Source organism: Macrotis lagotis, chromosome 6 (genome assembly GCF_037893015.1).
Source record: "Macrotis lagotis isolate mMagLag1 chromosome 6, bilby.v1.9.chrom.fasta, whole genome shotgun sequence".
Lineage (NCBI taxonomy): Eukaryota > Metazoa > Chordata > Mammalia > Peramelemorphia > Peramelidae > Macrotis > Macrotis lagotis.
The window spans coordinates 88344311-88362571 of NC_133663.1; the positions used below are offsets into that span (position 1 = coordinate 88344311).

The following is an 18261-nucleotide window of genomic DNA, read 5'->3' on the forward strand; positions in this document are numbered from 1 at the left end:
GGAGTATTTTGTTTACTTTTAAACAAGATATTTTATTAATGTATAAAAAAATTGTACAAAATGAGAATAAATAAATATTAAATAAAAAATAAAAATTAAAACAAGAGGCAATGATTCTCAAGACAGGTGCAGCTGAGCCATCTCCACAATGAGCACCTACCTATCTACTGTTTTTTTTATGTTTTTTTCAAGGCAAATTGGGTTAAGTGGCTTGCCCAAGGCCACACAGCTAGGTAATTATTATGTGTCTGAGGCCAGATTTGAACTCAGGTACTCCTGACTCCAGGGCCAGTGCTCTATCCGCTGTGCCACTTAACCGCCCTACCTACCTTTTATGAAGATACTTTTCTGTTTTTGCTAAAGCCTTTCCTGTGCCACTGATTTTTCTTATCTGAAAAGCAAAAAAACAATCAACAAAAACAAAACAGTCATCCATAATCTATTCATTCAGCTTTTTACAATCTTACTTATCTGTATCCATATTTTCTCTGTCCTCGTACACAAAGTTTATGAAAGAGTACAGTGGTCTGCACACATGAAAAAAGCATTTTAAAATTCACAAAAATACTATTCTGCCCTTTTTGCTTTTAGGACCTTCAATTCTGTCATTAAAATTATAATGAACTAAACATTCAAATAGTCCTCTCCCCCTTGAAATCTTCCTATTTTGTTTGAATATTAGCAAGAACACAGCTCTTACCCCCCTCTCTTCCAAATGCCTGAGTCGAGCTTCTAATTTGGCTCTGTTCTCAATTCCCATCTCAGCACTAGAATCCTCTCCAAAAGCATCATAACGGATAGCCAAAGCAGTTTTGGCTGCCAGCATTCGAGAAATCTGGAAGAGACAGAGGATAAGGACATTCATTTAACACACCAAGATAACAGTTATAATGCCCTCTCCACATTCTTCTTGTCACTTCTCAAACCTTTGTGACTAACACCTATGTTCTGAAATTACTCAATGCGGGGCCGGTGCCTTGAATATTTATGTTTTTGAACCTGCCTAAAAATAACTTGATTATATAGTTATTAAGTTTCCTTTCCCACCTCTTTTTCTATTTATATCATGCTTCCAATGTATGGCTTTATGATCTCTCAGAATCACAAAGAGTTAGAACTTAAAACTCCATTTTTGCATAACTGGCCACCAGACTGCCTGCCACATTCTCCATCCTAATATGACCTTTGGTTCCTTTTACTCAACATGGAACTATCCTATCTAATCTTTAGTGTTATACTAGTTAAGACTATCCCAGTAATCCTAGTTCTCTTGCTCATCCATCCTTCCACTGCTCCAGTCTTGTGACTCTTTACCAGACATTTTCTTTACATATGCTGCTTCTGGGATTGAGCATCACTGGAATAAACATTATGGCCACATGGGATTTCAATGACTACAAATGTCTGCTTTATAACACCAATGGGTGTCTGTTCAGCTAGAGAATCCTCTAACTCTAAATGTACCAACATCTACATCTAATTCCTCTTTCACCCATAGTTCCACTCCACTGTCAATGCCCTGTTCTTCAGTTGGCTTATTCCTATCTACCTACAAAATTTCCTAAGGTTTCTTTAATCCTAAAACAACCTTTCCTTCAGTCTCTTAGGCCATTTGACTAACATTCCACATTTCCTATTCCCCAATTTTAAAAAAATATGGCTACACCCACAGCCCGTCCTTTCTCATCACCACATTCTAACTCCTGTAATTGGTTTTTATTTTTTTTTGGCAAGGCAAAAGGGTTAAAGTGACTTGCCCAAGGTCACACAGCTAGGCAAATATTAAGTGTCTGAATCTGAATTTGAACTCAGGTCCTCCTGATTCTGGGGCTGGTGTGTTCTATCCACTGTGCCACCTAGCTATCCCTGTAATTGATTTTTAAATCCACTCTACTGAAATTATTTTCTTATAGGTCACTAAAACCACTGGCCTTTTTTTCCTTCTCTAAAGCTCTTTTAGTAATAAGTTCTACTTCTGATTGTTCTCTTTACTGTCTTTACAAGACCTCAAGGGTCTTTGTCCTATACTATATTCAATTATTCCTATAAAATATACTCAGATTTCTATAGCATTTTAAGGTTTACAAAACATCCTCCACTTCCTAATTACCTAGTGTTTAGAAAGACCAGAGTGGCTTGTGTCTTAAGGTTATTATACAAAGTGATTCAAACACTTGCCCCCAAATATCCTTGTCCAAGGTTCTTTCTCATGCAACAAAAGCTGGACTCCATTCATTCCTCCCCTGGAAAATTCCTTCATACTCAAAGTAATTAGCTCTAATGGGGATATTTCACATTTTTATCTATTATACTGCATCTTGTCATATTTGCATTCAGGAAAAGATACTTTAGAAATGGCACCAAAGAGTGAAAAATGAGGAAAAGAGACTAAGCCATGTTGAAGGGATGAAACAACTGCATCAGCATTTTGGAAATTAATACTAAAATAAGGAAAACTATGGACACACATACCTTCCTTCCAACTATACAAAATCTTCATGAATCATCTATATACGGATCAAAGATATTCTCAATTAGGGCAATGTTGATTTTGGAAAAAAAAAAAGCACTGATCTCAAATAAAATGTTGCCTTACAAAAACTCTTTCACAACTTTCTCCACCTACATCAATCTAGAAAAATTTAGCTCTCAGAAATTCTCATCCTGTAAAAAAGTTATCTTTTTACTACTGGTATGGAAAAGGAGGCAACAACTGAGATAAAGATGCTTGCTATATGATGGTGAACATATGAAGTGAGAAATTTTCTAAAAGGAAATTTTTGTGAGAAACAACTATCTGAGCAATATACGGCAACTCACTTTTCCTTTGTTTTTTGGGGTGCTTTGTCCCACAAGGGAAGCATGATAAATTAGTCCATATTTAGGTGTGTCCCGTCTTGTCTTCAGGGCTCTAAAGAGGGCCTTCTCAGCTCCCAGTATCTGGACAGTAGAAGCTGCATGCTTTGCCAAATTCAATAAGGAGCCTAGAATAGAAGGTTACAAATTGTAAATAGTGTTAAAATTGCAAACTGCATGAAATCTTGAGCAGAAGTGTGAATGGTCAAGTCACTGAAGTCCTTACAAATATTTTGTACCCCAGTGTGTATAGATTCTCTTTCCCTTTTTTTGCCTTTTTCCAAGGCAATGGGATTAAGTAACCTGCCCAAGGTTACACAGCTAGCTAATTATTAAGTTTCTGATTTGAACTCAGGTCCTCCTAACTCCAGGGTCAGTGCTCTATCCACGTGCCACCTAGCTGCCCTATGTGTGTATAGATTTTTAACTATAACTAATACTTAATAGCAGCCTTTAAATTTAGCATATACAAGGAACAGAAGAATAGAAAAAGAATATGTTTGAATAAACAATTTTAACTAAGGGTAACATTTGCCTGTCTAGAAAAGGTCTTATTTCAATAATTAAATTCCAGTGGATCCTAAGAAGAAAGTTGTATTTTTAATTTTACCAAAGGGGTTAGTGTTAATACAGAGTTCTAGTCTATACAGCCAAGTACTATTCAACAACTGAAGAAAATAGTCATGTCACAAGCTTCTAATTCAATCTAACAAAGGGCAAGAAGTGTCTCAGAAGAGGTAGTGACTAAAGTTGCCCTCATTATTGAAGTCAGGCAAACCAATTAAAATCATCATTGATCACTTCAGCCCTCAGTTTTGAATATCCATAGCAATTAACTTTCTAAAACTGTTCAGTAGCTTTTCTTTCATCTCATTCTAAATTAGAACTGTTAAGAAATATTCCGGATGCTCATCACTAAAACAAAGACACAAAAAATTTCAAATCATGACTTACCTGCATGAGAAATAAGCCTAGCTCCAACTAGCTCACCGACCATAACTGTCACATTGGGGGCTATGGCCATCATCCTGTTTTGGAGATATTCATATAGTTGATTTCGATATTCAGAGATCTCAATCACCTATACAAAAAAAGTGTATATTTTGAATATAAGTTAATATGTTCTAACAAACTGCTCCAGTAGAGCTAAAGTTTAAAAACAGAGATTACAAAAAGAATGGCAAATTGCCAGCCTAAATTTAAAATCTAATCGGCAATGGTATGTATTATAGCAATACATTTATAATACCTACATATACTAAATTTACCAAGTATATATGTATATATCTGCACATGAAAAAGATTTCTATATGAAACAAAAAATGAAATAATACACTTTAAAAAGCATCAATGATTCTTTAGTCTAAAGGTTAGTATTTTATAGAGAAATTCACCCTATTGTTCCTGCTTTCTAAGTATTACATGTACTCAAGAACTCTGAAAAATGGATAAGTAGTATAGCACATAGCTGGCCTTGGATTCTAAAAGGCCTGGGAGCTCAGGCCCTATCTCTGTCATGTGGCTCACTTAACCTATCAGCATTCTGTAAATTGTCCTGAAAAACAGCTATTAATCAATATTGGTATGATAGTTCAGCCAAAGAAACTCTTCAATAAAATCAGAGACTGGTCTTTAAAAAAAAGAAACAAAAATATTAGTTTGAGGAATACAAACAAGACACTATCTAATAATACTAATATGATCTAGAGTTGTCATAGATCAAGCAGTGGCGGAGAAGAAAAAAGGAAACTATTCAGATTTATTGGTGAAATATCTTTGCAATTTACGAAGTTTAGATGTAACATAAGTATCTGAGACAACTCTATTAACAAGCAGCAGCTAAATCCATATCTTTAAAGTACTCTTAATTAGCTTTCTATAAAATTAACATTCTTAACAAGGGTGTTAGTATTAACTTCAGTGACAACATTTTCTTCTAAATTAAGATTTTGGTATAGATCATAACATAGTGTATAATCAGAGAACTATTACTTGGAGGAGTGTGGAGAACAATCACAGAATTGAGAACTGGAAGGAATTTTAGAGGTCATTCCATTAAAAGTCCTCTTTTAATAGAAGAATTGGAGGCCAAAAAAAAGTCTTTTTTCACAACCCTTAGACATGGATTTAAATTTCTGGCTCCAAATCCACAACGCTTTCCCATAATTCTATATAGTTCCCTGGCTCACACTTCTCAATCCCAATCATTCTTCTATTCTGAATCAGATTACCTAGATTGTGGGTTACACGGCTCCCATATTTTTAAATCATTTCTCCCTCTCTCTAATTTGACTTCACCATTCTCTGGCCATCCTTTGAAGAATACAAAGAGGAAAAATGGCAAGAGCTTATAAAAAATTTGCTAGGAATTTGAAAATTCATCTTGGGATACTACTAACAATTGACTAGATGTATACATACCTCTCCATAATTATATTAAATTATTTTCCAAACATGCAAATCAAGATGGCATCAGATGAGGTAGTGACTGTAAACCCTCATATATTTACATATAAGGAAAGAATCAATAAAAAATCATCACTGCCATCATTGTTCTGACTAATGAGAACTCCCCAGCTGAGCACTCACTTTACCTGGTTGCAAAGGTGTAAGATATTGTTTATGTCTTCTTCTGAAACTTCAGTTCCCATAGAAATCTCTGCTGCTGCTTTCACTTCTGCTTCAACCTCCTCTGATAAAATTTCAGAAAGATCTGAGGAAGCAAAGTTCTGCCTGTCTCCTGGGGGGGGGGGGGGGGAAGAATAATCAATGATTGGTGGATGAGCACCTACACAATATTACATCAAAAAGTTAAAGGTAAAAATGGACAATGATTCAAACGACAAGGCAAAACAAGAAATAAGTAATTTTACTGATTTCAGTTCTGTGGCTTTCCTTCTAATGATATAGCTTTAGGTATACTTGAGATTTTCTAGTTTTGTACTTTTTTAAAAAAACATTTATTTGATGTAACAAGGGCAAGTGAAACTCTCTAAGAGTGTAACAGTATACACAGTGAGCAAAGAACTATTTGTTTTGGCAAAAGTAAACCTGTAAACTTCCAAGAGATAAATACTCAGAATGTGCTAATAATGAGCCAAGTGGTGCCAGGATATTCTATTGTAATATGCTAATACATCATGAAACCAATACAAAGAGTCAAACTCTGGCAATTAGCTTCCATGTATCATAAACAACCCCTCCCTTGCTTCTCTAAAGTTAAACTATTTGAAGCTTCTTTTAAAGCCTTCATCTGGCCTCTGAAAATTGCAAAATGAACACAAGCCTCTCCAAAAGACATTCTCTGTTGGGGAGGAGTAATGATAAAATCAGTTCATCAAAATGACCCCCACAATCAAAATCCAGTCAGAGTAATTCCTAGGCTGATCCACCCCAAACATGACATTTAGAGATAGGACACAGAATTTTTAATGCCTGTGCACACTACTGGAATCAATAGTTAAACTTTAATGATCGCTCTTCTTGCCCAAAAGAATAAGTAATAAATAATTCACTCACCAACTTTCCGCAAACATTTGCAGTAAGTTAAGTTATCTGTAATGATTTTTCCTAATTCAGGGAAATGCCAACCATACCATTCTCTACATCGCATAATGTAGTTATTCAGTTCTTTATCCAGGTCATCTAATAAAGCTGTAATAGGTTAAAAAAGAAAAGAGAAACAAAGCTAAGCCATTAGATGATCTTGCTTTGCAGAGATAGGAAACTATGAGTATTGAATACTGCATACAATGCTGAAGTATACATTACTTTTACTAAACTGTTCCTTCCCTTTGTTGTAAAAAATGGCTCTTCTGGGGAGGGATTTTTTTTAAAGGTATAACCACTAATATCATAAATAACTTCTGAAATCTTTGGGTTATACTTCATTTTGCTTTCTCTATCAAAAAAGCCTAGTTTTATGCACTACATAATTTTGCTATCTCTAATATTTTATTTTCTCCTCAAAGATATGATTTCTCTCCCAACATCCAATTGTGATCACTGTATAGTATGGAAACAATGTAAAGATTACGAGACAGCCTCCTGTGGGGGGATGGCAGAGTGTAGGAAAGATTGTAAATTCAAAACCTTACAGAAAATGATGGGTAAAAACCACTATTGTATATAATTGGAAAATAAGTAAAATATTAATTAAAAACCTAGGTTTTCCTTGTTCTCATTATCAATAGAGAAAAACTTGACAGAACACTAGAATTTATTTCACAAAAAACAAAAATGAAATGTACTATATAGATATGTTAATCAAGCAAATGCTCTAACTTTAGATCCTATCCAAACACCTTCATCTATTCTAGCAAAGAATTTTTTCACCCTGAAAGAAAGCATTTCTTCAAGTAAATGTCCTTCAATTGTTGAATGCCTTGGCAAACTGTGGTATATGTATGTCATGGAACACTATTGTTCTATTAGAAACCAGGAGAAATGGGAATTCAGGGAAGCCTGGAGGGATTTGCAGGAACTGATGCTGAGTGAGATGAGCAGAACCAGAAAACACTGTACACCCTAACAGCAACTTGGAGGTGATGATTAACCTTGATGGACACGCTTATCTTATCAGTGCAACAATCAGGGACAATTCTGGGCTGTCTGCAATGGAGAATACCATCTGTATCCAGATAAAGAACTGTGGAATTTGAATAAAGTTCAAGGACTATTCCCTTTAATTTAGAAAAAAATATATCTTATTGTCTGATCTTGTTATCTCTTATACTTTATGAATTCTCTCTCATCACACTCAATTTGGATCAATGTACAACATTGTAAAGACTGACAAACTGCTTTCTGTGGGGGGTGGGGGGAGGGAAGTAAGACTGGGGGCGGGAAGGGCGGCTAGGTGCTACAGTGGATAAAGCACCAGCCTTGGAGTCAGAGTACCTGGGTTCAAATCTGGTCTCAGACACTTAATAATTACCTAGCTGTGTGGCCTTGAGCAAGCCACTTAACCCCATTTGCCTTGCAAAAAAACCCAAAACCCCTAAAAACCTAAAAGATTGGGGGGAAAACTGTAAAAACTAAAATAAAAAAAAATCTTTAACCAAAAAATGAAAAAAAAAAAAAAGATAGAAAGAAAGCATTTCTGCTGCCTCTGCTCCACACTAACTTCTAAGGTAGAAAAGATGGATAAGAGGTAGGTGACTGCTGGAAAAAAATTTAAGTCAGGTTTTTAAAAAAAACAAAACTGGGAGAGAGATAATTTCCAGAGTACTACCGAGTTTTATTTTCTAGTGTATTATTAAATCTGCACAAGAACAAGCCATGAAAATAGATTTTTCTAAAAGTATAATTTAAAGTATAATCAATAATTGTTTTGGGGATTATTTTTAAACTAAAATTCAGTATTCACAACTATCTAACATTAAAAACTGTTAAATTCTTCTAGGACACAACCTATTCTTTGGCTTCTTTATCAATATTACTAGTGTAGGTTTGAGAGACTTCTACATGTTGTCTTAGCTATATAGAACAACGTTTCTTTGTCTGAGCAACCCCTTTGCTTAATGTTGTCAAACTCTAGTCCAGCAATACTAATTTTCCCCTTTTTGGTTGCTTTCTAAAAAGCACATATTTATATCTAAAAAGCAAATATATTCATATTTGCTGAACCAAAACAGTTCTTATAAAGCAGGATGAAGTATGTATGAAATATAAGATCAAGTAAGTTCATTTCTGGGAAAAGGAAAACAGAAGTTTTAGAATGCTTTCAAATAGATTCCCCCCACCTAAAAAAATTCTCCTGGTATACTCAGAAAGAGAATCAAACATTACCTTATTATTAAAATGATAGACAATATATTTTGATTTGCCATTTTAGTGAGAGTTTCAAGGTATAAACCCACAGGGGGGCCACATTTTGGACAGCCCTGCTCTAAGGAATTATAATACAATCAAGACCTCCTAAAAGCATATGACAAGTAGAGGATCAACATACTATTATTTCTCTGTTGTCTCAGTGGTAGTGACGAATGTCAAATCATTTGTTTTCATTCAACAAAATTCCATCACTGACAACAAAGTATGAGAAAATAAACATATTATGAAAATGGTCTATTATAGATTATTCTTAGTAAAATAAGAGAATTAAAATCTTTGACACTAGAGTTTAATGCCCTCATTTGATATATGAGGGAACTCAGGTCCATTAATTTGCCAAGGCCAGAAATAGAAACCAGAATTTGTGGCCCGTATTTATGAGCTCTATTTCTATCACATTGCATGAAATAGGGTAATCAAGGGAAAAATATATTATGAATAAATACTTTACTTACAGATTGCCTGAACAATCATGGTATCCACTTTATCAGCACTAAATTTCAGCTTGTACCGAGAGAGACTGTGAAAAACAATGAAGTAATTACTCCCCAGAAAAAGCATATCTATGTAATCCTATTGCCAGATTTATTAATTTGAAACAACACCTATAAGAGAAAGCATGCCCATAGTTCATGCCACATTCTGCCTGATTTTGCATTTTTAGAGACCCACTTACTATGTTAATCAAGAGTTATTTTTTAAATGTGCTATTTACTATCAGCAAGGCAAAAGAAAATGACACTTATATATGTACACAACATACTTCTATGAAACACAGACAAAAAAAATCAACTTGATAATAATGATAACAATTTAGTGCTAAGGAGCCATTTACTAGGTAACTTGGACTTCTAATCAGCAATTGATCAAATATATAAATATATAATATAAATCTAAACTCAATTCAACAAAGATGCATTAATTGCTATGTATGAAGTAGCAAATATAAAGACAAAAACCACAAAATATCACTGCACTTAAAGAACTGAGATTCTATTGGGGACATTTAACATTTACATAATTAACTATGATACAAAACAAACTGAGGAAGGAGGGAAAAGCAGGGTGGATAACTACCTGTTAAAAGTATAGAAGAGAGACTTCTCTTGGGGGTAAAAGGTTGGACTAGATTACCTCAAAGTCCCCTCTCAATTCTTAACATTCCATTTGTTAGCCAATAAAGGAGAATATGAAAATGTACAAAGAAAGACTGAGCGAGATTCAGGTATCTAATATAGAAACAATACATATTTTTTAAAAAAGGCACTATAAATTGAGAAGTCTTCTTGGGAAATTTTTCTCTTAATGTGCTGCCTTCTCCTTGGGAAAAGGTGTGGAGGAAAAGTTTTTCTAACTTCTAGTTTTCTTTCCTTGTGGTGATTTCCCCTTTCTAAATTTTAGTCTTTAGAACAGGAATTATATTAAAAACCAATAGGCATTACAGGATGCCTAAGAACAAACAAAACTCACCTATGTGCCAATCCTAGACACATAGCTGCCATTTCCCGAGACGGAAGACCAGTGATTAACCCTTCTATTTGTGAACGGATTCCTCTCATTAGTTCAGTTATAGTTGGACTATGGATGCAACTGAGGTTCAGTTTGTCCTACAGAAAAATTAACATGCAATATAGCAAAATTTCCAATATTTCACCATATACAAAAATTCTTTAGTCACCGAAGTACACCAATATACAAAGCAGCAAGTTTAAACAAGACACATAGATGGAAATTTTGGTGAATTTTAAGAGATGGGGGTGGGGGTGGGGGGGGTGTTCTTTCATTACAGAGACACCTCATTTAAAAAATAATCAGTAACAGACTGTTTTCTTTAATGCAATTTTCTTGATAAATGAAGTTGATGTCTAAAGGCCTGACATCTTATTCTCCTAAAATCCCAGTGATATCAATGGAGCAGTACACAGGTTACCATAATTAACTCTCACTTGAGCTACACAGGAGCTGTTTTCTTATTCACTCATACATTTCCTTGATGATATCCTTGAGGCTCTTCTTCACTGCCTCTTATGTGGTCTTCAAACTTTTTTGGAGCCTAGAATATTCCCTTTATAACTCAACAGTCTCAGGAAATAACACTGCTTCTCCCAAATCACAGGCCTTTGTTTTTGAGTAGTGTTGGGAAAAGGCAAACTATGGCCTAGTGTTTTTTAGGCCAGGGAGCTAATAATCATTTTTATATTTTAAAATATAAAAACATTCCTAACTCAGTCCTGGTCTACCTATTTGGTCTATTTGTAGTCTGCATTTGGGGCAAAGGCTTAATGCACTTTGCATTCCCCTACTGAATATAAGAAGCAACTCATTCACTAGTAGCATCTATCCAAGATACATAAGATGAAGATGCACAAACTACAGGTTTTTCTTTTTTTTAGGTTTTTGCAAGGCAAATGGGGTTAAGTGGCTTGCCCAAGGCCACACAACTAAGTAATTATTAAGTGTCTGAGACCAGGTACTCCTGACTCCAGGGCCAGTGCTTTATCCACTGTGCCACCTAGCTGCCCAAACTACAGGTTTTTCTACAGCAACTGTCTTGGAGCATATTAGACATAATTTAACCTCTTCTTGACAAGTCAGTATCTTAATTATGTGCATTAATTACCATATAACTTCAGAAGAAAATGTCTTCAGGGACTATTTTAACATGTAAGACTCTAAGTCCACTTTTCTCCTTCATTTTAGGTTATGTATGTAGGTTTTCTCTCTGTCCTGTCAGTGATTCCTTCTCATTGCTATCTCTCAGCTTGTCTGTCTCTACTAGTGCTTCTATTTCTAATTTGTTATGGGCCTGGAAAGTAACAAATCAAGCTTGTAGGACAAAGAAGTAAAGTAAGAATATACAGGCCATGGGCGAACGCTCAGGGTTTTTAATCATTTTTATTCTGTGTTCCAAGTAGTTGAATTCTCTAAATAAACATTCATAAATAAACTTATTTAGTGAATAAATTTATATTTTCACTATCTGTATGTCCTCTACCTATTTTTATCTGAAAATAAATTCTACATTCAGGAAGACAGCTGGCGAATGAAGGGTTAGGAGCTAAGAAGACCTGAGATCAAATCAATCTTCAGATTGCACTAGCTGTGTGATGCTAGGCACGTAACTTAACCTGTTAGCCTTAGTTTCCCCAACTGTGAAATGAGGATTAATAGTACCTACCTTACAGTTTGGAATATATTACATAAATAAATGTGATATTTGTAAAATTGCTTAGCAGGTCTGGCACATGTAAGCCACTCAATAAATGTTTATTTCCCTCTCTCCACATTAAGTTTACCACTTGATAGCATTCTTTACCATTAAGTCCTTTGAAGATTGGTTACTGCATTGATTGGAGAATTTTTATCTTTCAAAGTTGTTTTCTTTGACATTATTATAGCCATTGTCATATACTGCCCCTAATTCTGCCCTCTAAGGTCAAGAACAATTTGATGCACTGGAATCCATTATGACCCCAGAATCTTTTTCATATTAATACTGGCCAATTCAGAAAGGTGTCAATGAATGCCTCAGGATCAAACAGGCATTTATGTTCTTTGTTAAATTTCATGAGAAGCTAATACTTTCTTAGTCTAATACCCAGGAATGGAAGCAGTCTATAGTTATGGTTTTTAAAAGGGTATGACTAGAGGGGTCGTGTCATTCCTGTCAACCACCAGAAATATGAACTGAAGGGCCTAGCTCCTGAGACTTGGGGAGTTAGGAGGCAAGATGCTGAGATGGTCAGAAAGAAAATCTTCACATCTGGAGGGTTTTTACTTTTTTATCTCTGCTTGTATGAGTTGAGAAGTAGCTGAAAGTCCCTCACAATGACACCAAATGGAATAGCATCAGTAGTTAGGAGCTTCAGATCACATCAGATCTTAAGCCTGCTCCATGCTCAAGGAGTGGAGTCCCTAGACCCAGTGTTCCCAAAGTTTCACCTCAAGATTGGGCCCAGAGAAGCACGAGCAATCTATTGTCTGAGGTTTTCTTTGCCTGTCTGTGTCAATGCTAGCCACAAGGAACTAAATAATCCAAAACATGTTTTCTGTATAACTTCAAAGGTCAGACAGGTCTCTAATGAACTGTGAATGTGGGTGCACAGTTTTGTCATAAACCCATGCTCTGTTCTTTTCCATTCAAGCAGGGTGTTGACCCCATTATGGCAAACTAACAACCAGGGTTCAATGAAATATATCAAATTCAGGGGAGATGGGATTTGTTGTCATAAGGATGGGTGCCTTCAAGGTAATTATAATTGGGTAAATCCATTCCTCCCCTCCATAGACCCCTACAGACAGTGCTAAAGTAAAGAGAAGACTGTCCACTCTGTGAGAGTCAGTTAGGTACTTCTATTCTGTATGGTCACATGCCAGAACTCTCAGGGGACAGTGGTACTTGACCAATTTCTAATCCTTCTGAAAACATCAAGTTGGGAACTAGCAATGATTCCTGGCTTTTAAACTTACAAACAGAAGTAAGGATGCAAGTTTTCCACCTCCCCTGGTCACTGAGGAGTTCATCTGAAAATCACTATTCTTCTTTAAAAACCATTGCATGTAGACCAAATCCTTCCAAGAGATCAGTGATTAAAAATTTGCAAAGGAACAGACAAATGCTAATAAGCAGATTTTCCAAAGAAACTTTGTACTTATATCTAGTGTTTTTGAATATGAACTTTCCAATTCTCTCCTCAGGAAATGTCAACTGACTGACCTCAGAATCAGTTCTACCTGCCCTGAACACCCCTTTTGTCTATTGCTATCAGAATGCAAAATTTGCCTTGCTCTCTGTTCCCCCAGCCCTCAGCCCCATCAGCACACATAACAAATGGCTTTTCAGGCTGCACCGGTTCTTTTAATGTCCCTCTTGGATTCCATCACTTCTTATAATATAATTATATCTCAACTGCACAACCAAGGGGCAATCGTTTGGCCCAATTCTTTCCTATTAAATGCTGTGTGTCTGAACCAGCCACAAGGCGGCACTCTGCCTCTAGACAGATGATCTGACACACAACTACAGGTCCAGCATGCCATCTACTGTTTCTACCTTGGGAACATTCTTACCCTACAGAAACACAAGCTCAGACACAAGCAGGTAAAGTTTGAAAATGGGAACTAAAATACTATCTCAGACTTTTTATAAAGATGATCCACGTGCTCATTGGGAGAGAATATGGAGAACATGAATAAAAGTGGCTACAGAAAGCAAAATTAGGGTGCTGTGTATTCTCTAAAGCCATCCTTAGGAATATCCCACAAGACAGGGGCGGAGCCAAGATGGCGACAAGAGAGGATCATGTCTTAGGCGCTCTCTCATAAAACTCGCTAAGGACTCTAACTAAATTTTTGAGACAGAACTCACAGAGGGACCCAATGAGGCAGTTCTCCTACTCAAGGTAACCTGGAAAACAGCAGAAAAGCTCTGCTCCCCAGGGTCAGAGGGGTGGCCCCCCAGAGCGAAAGAACTTCAGCCTCCCTGAGGCAGTCCCAGGGCTCTGGGAGCCACGGCTCACAGCAGCAGGGGAGTCTCCTGAGCTGCACCCCGGGGGAGCACCAGGCACAACGTGGGGAAACAGTGGGGGCACCTCTGCCAGAGCGAGCTCGTGGAGCCCAGCTCTCAGGGCACACAGCAAGCAGCATGGTCTTTCCCCAGCCCAGATCCAGGATCAGAAGCAGGTGGAGCTGGTAAGTAGGATCCCCCAGAGCATGAGCATGAGCCCACACTGAACCTAGGGAGGGGAGTGAAGACAGAGAGACTGCAGAGCTCTGTCCCTGGAACAGGACGCTGGGGTTCTGACCACATTCAGATCCTGATGGCAGTCTAGGCCCCGCCATAGAACAGCAGGGCCCCCCCACTTTAGCCCCGGGGTGCGGGCGCATATGGTCATTCACAGACCAGGAGAGAGGACAGAGCCTCACACACTGAGATCCATGTGGGAATGTACCAAAAGCTCAGGAAGCACCCCAAAACCAGGCTCAGGCTGGGAAAATGAGCAAGCAGAGAAACAAGAGGAACACCATTGAGAAATATTTTGCATATGAGCCCAAGAAGGATCAAAACACTGTCTGAAGATGAGGAAGCACAAGCTCCTGCATTTAAAGACTCCAAGAAAAACAGAAATTGGGCTCAGGCTATGACAATGCTCAAAAAAGACTTTGGGGTTTTTTTTGTTTGTTTTAAGTTTTTGCAAGGAAAATAGGATTAAGTGGCTTGCCCAAGGCCACACAGCTAGGTAATTATTAAGAGTCTGAGGGGCAGCTAGGTGGCGCAGTGGATAGAGCAGTGGAGTCAGGAGTACCTGAGTTCAAATCCGGCCTCAGATACTTAATAATTACCGAGCTGTGTGGCCTTGGGCAAACCACTTAACCCCACTGCCTAGCAAAAGCTTAAAAAAAAAAAAAGAGTCTGAGACCTGATTTGAACCCAGGTACTCCTGACTCCACTGCGCCACCTAGCCACACCCTCAAAAAAGACTTTGAAAATCAAATGAGGGAGTTAGAAGAAAAACTGGGAAAAGAAAGGAGAGAGATGCAGGAAAAACATGAAAATGAAGTCAACAGCCTAGTCAAGGAAATCCAAAAAAATGCTGAAGAAAATAGTATGCTAAAAACCAGCTTAGGTCAAATGGATAAAACAGTTCAAAAAGTTATTGAGGAGAAGAATGCTTTAAAAAGCAAAATTGGCCAGAAGGAAAAAGAGATAAGAAAACTCTCTGAGGAGAACAAATCCTTCAGACAAAGAATAGAATTCAGGGAGATTGATAAATTTACCAGAAATCAGGAATCAATACTTCAAAACCAAAAAAAATGAAAAATTAGAAGAAAATGTGAAATGTCTCATTGAAAAAACAACTGATATGGAAAACAGACTTAGGAAAGATATTTTGAAAATTATTGGAATACCTGAAAGTCATGATCAGGAAAAGAGCCTTGACATCATTTTCAAAAAATTACTACAGGAAAATTGCCCTGATATTCTAGAAGCAGAGGGCAAAATAGAAATGGAGAGAATCCACCGATCCCCCAGAGAAAGAGATCCCAAAAAACCAACCCCCAGGAATATTATAGCCAAGTTCCAGAATTCCCAAGTCAAAGAGAAAATATTACAAGCAGCCAGAAGGACACAGTTCAAATATCGTGTAGCTGCAGTCAGGATCACTCAGGACTTAGCAGCATTTACATTGGAAGCTCGTAGGGCTTGGAATATAATATACCGGAAGGCAAAAGAGCTTAGAATGCAGCCAAGAATGAACTACCCAGCAAGGCTGAATGTCCTCTTCCAGGGAAAAAAGATGGACTTTCAATGAACCAGGGGAATTTCAAAGGTTCCTGTTGGAATGGCCAGAGCTGAACAGAAGGTTTGATCTTCACATACAGGACTCAGGTGAAGCATGGAGATTGGAGGAGAGGGGGGAAATATGAGGGACTTAATGAGGATGAACTGCCTGGGGCCGCATAGCAGGGTGATGGATGTCTGAGGCCGGATCTGGACCCAGGTGCTCCTGGCTCAAGGGCCAATGCTCTGTCAGCCACCCCTACTATTATTACTATTTTATTTTATTTTGGGTCTTTTTTCTTTTTTTTTTGGTTTTTTGCAGGGCAGTGGGGTTGGGGTGGCTTGCTGGGTGATTTGTTGGATGTATGGGGCTGGGTGTGGGCTCGGGTGCTCATGGCTCCAGGGCTAGTGCTCCGTCCATTGCGCCACCTGGCCATACCTACAATTATTACTATTATTATTTTTTAATTTTAATTTTTTCTCTCTCCCCTTTATCGCTCAAGCGAATCTATATTTATGGGGCAGAGGGAGTATTTTGTTTACTCTTAAACAAGAATATTTTATTAATGTATAAAAAAATTATTTGTACAAAATGAGAATAAATATTAAATAAAAATAAAATAAAAAAATATCCCACAAAAAGCCATCTTTAATCCATATTAAAAAATAATTCTGGTTATATAATTTGAAATATAATGGGTACCAGTAATATTCTTCAGACAACACTGAATAAAACTTTTTGAATCTACTTATTAGGATGTTTCAAATTTCCACAAAACTGTGGGAGATTTCAGTGTTCAAAAAAGGTCAGAGTAAAATATCTTTTACTTGGTTTAACCTTGTTAAAATGTATAACATATTGAATGCTAATGGGCCTAATAAAATCATTAATTTTGAGCTGAAAGAAATTTTAAAGGTCATCGAGACTAAACCTCTCATTTTTCAGATGAAGAAATTGGAGGTCCATAAAGCTTAAATAATTCAGCTAAGGTCACACATGTAGAAAACAGCAGAAATCCAGATTTCTACCCATGATTTCTGAGCTTAGAGAAATATTTTCCCCATTTATCATTGATATTCCATAATATTTTATCCTGTCTTATTTAAGCTGATACTTTACTATCCAACTAAATTCTGAGAAAAGCTTGGCATTTTTGAACTTCATTGCCTTTAGAGAAAGTTTGGGAGGGAGGCTTGAAGAACTGTCTAAAGTCATTTTATAGACCAATAATGATTGTTATTAATGTGGTAAACAAAGTAAAAAGAATTTGATTTGCCATTTATTTTAAGGGGGTGAGGAGGAATGTATAAAACTCTGATAGTTAAGCTAAGTTATTTTATTGTGGGTTATGAAAGTACCTGTATTTTCTATAAGGAAGAAGTATACATAACTTGCCCCACTTTTTCACATTGATCATAACTAAGAAAAGGCAAACATGTATTTTACAAAGAATGAAGGACAAAACAAATCAACATTTATAAATTTGGAATGACAAAACAAATCATAAATAACTATCGTGATTCTCTAGAGAAACCATAAAAAATGTTCAGTGAAATAAGATCTATTAGGTGGTAGAGAATGAAACAAAAAACTGAATATGCTTCAAATTGAAGAATAATTGAACAATTTGAAGTTTAATGGATTATTTTAAGCCTAAGTAATTGGGGGGGGGGGGTGGCTAGGTGGCATAGTGGATAAAGCACCGGCCTTGGAGTCAGGAGTACCTGGGTTCAAATCCGGTCTCAGACACTTAATAATTACCTAGCTGTGTGGCCTTGGCCAAGCCACTTAATCCCATTGCCTTGCAAAAAAAAAAAAAAAAAAAAGAAAGAAAGAATAAATAACGTGTATCAATGCAAAGACCATCAACACTTGGTGAACAAATGGAAAATCATGCTTCTCATCTTTTTGGAAAAGAGGAGACAATAGCAGAATGAGAAAAGTATTTTCAGACACAGGCAATGTACAGGGATTTGTGTAGTTTGACTATACTTGCTTGGTACAAGGAAGGACTTTTGGAGGGTGGAATGGAGTAGAGAAATCAAATGATAGTGATTCCTCCCAAAAGGAACAAAATGCATTTTTACCTTGATGACACCCCCCAGTTTGGCGTCAGCAACAGCCAGCTGTTCATGAGCTTCTTTTGCAGCTATCTTCTTCAGGACTTTCTTCAAATTTTTGCTGAGTTTACCTTCCACCAAAGCTGTGGAGGCTTTTTTAGGAAAAGAAAAAAGGTAAACAAAATGCACAAGTTAAAAAAACTAAAATCAAGCAAAATAATTGCTTC

General features: G+C 36.8%; 1 protein-coding gene and 3 non-coding genes across 4 annotated transcripts in view; all 4 read right to left on the bottom strand.

Annotated features, from left to right (window-relative positions):
* Positions 1 to 18261, bottom strand: part of NOP58 (NOP58 ribonucleoprotein) — a 32808-nt gene that overhangs the window by 7797 nt on the left and 6750 nt on the right. Inside the window, exons 4-12 of the mRNA XM_074191629.1 lie at positions 18062 to 18186; positions 10162 to 10298; positions 9147 to 9211; positions 6376 to 6510; positions 5451 to 5596; positions 3811 to 3937; positions 2821 to 2984; positions 701 to 835; positions 330 to 391 (exon numbers count right to left, since the gene is read on the bottom strand). Of these exons, the coding sequence (XP_074047730.1) occupies positions 330 to 391; positions 701 to 835; positions 2821 to 2984; positions 3811 to 3937; positions 5451 to 5596; positions 6376 to 6510; positions 9147 to 9211; positions 10162 to 10298; positions 18062 to 18186 (1096 nt within the window). The remainder of the gene's footprint in view (positions 1 to 329; positions 392 to 700; positions 836 to 2820; positions 2985 to 3810; positions 3938 to 5450; positions 5597 to 6375; positions 6511 to 9146; positions 9212 to 10161; positions 10299 to 18061; positions 18187 to 18261) is intronic.
* On the bottom strand, positions 3580 to 3657 carry LOC141492422 (small nucleolar RNA SNORD11). Its single transcript, XR_012469896.1, has one exon. It is a non-coding gene; the product is annotated as a small nucleolar RNA SNORD11 (small nucleolar RNA).
* Positions 5321 to 5406, bottom strand: LOC141492423 (small nucleolar RNA SNORD11B). Its single transcript, XR_012469897.1, has one exon. It is a non-coding gene; the product is annotated as a small nucleolar RNA SNORD11B (small nucleolar RNA).
* LOC141492411 (small nucleolar RNA SNORD70) lies at positions 8816 to 8896 on the bottom strand. The gene has a single exon (XR_012469889.1). It is a non-coding gene; the product is annotated as a small nucleolar RNA SNORD70 (small nucleolar RNA).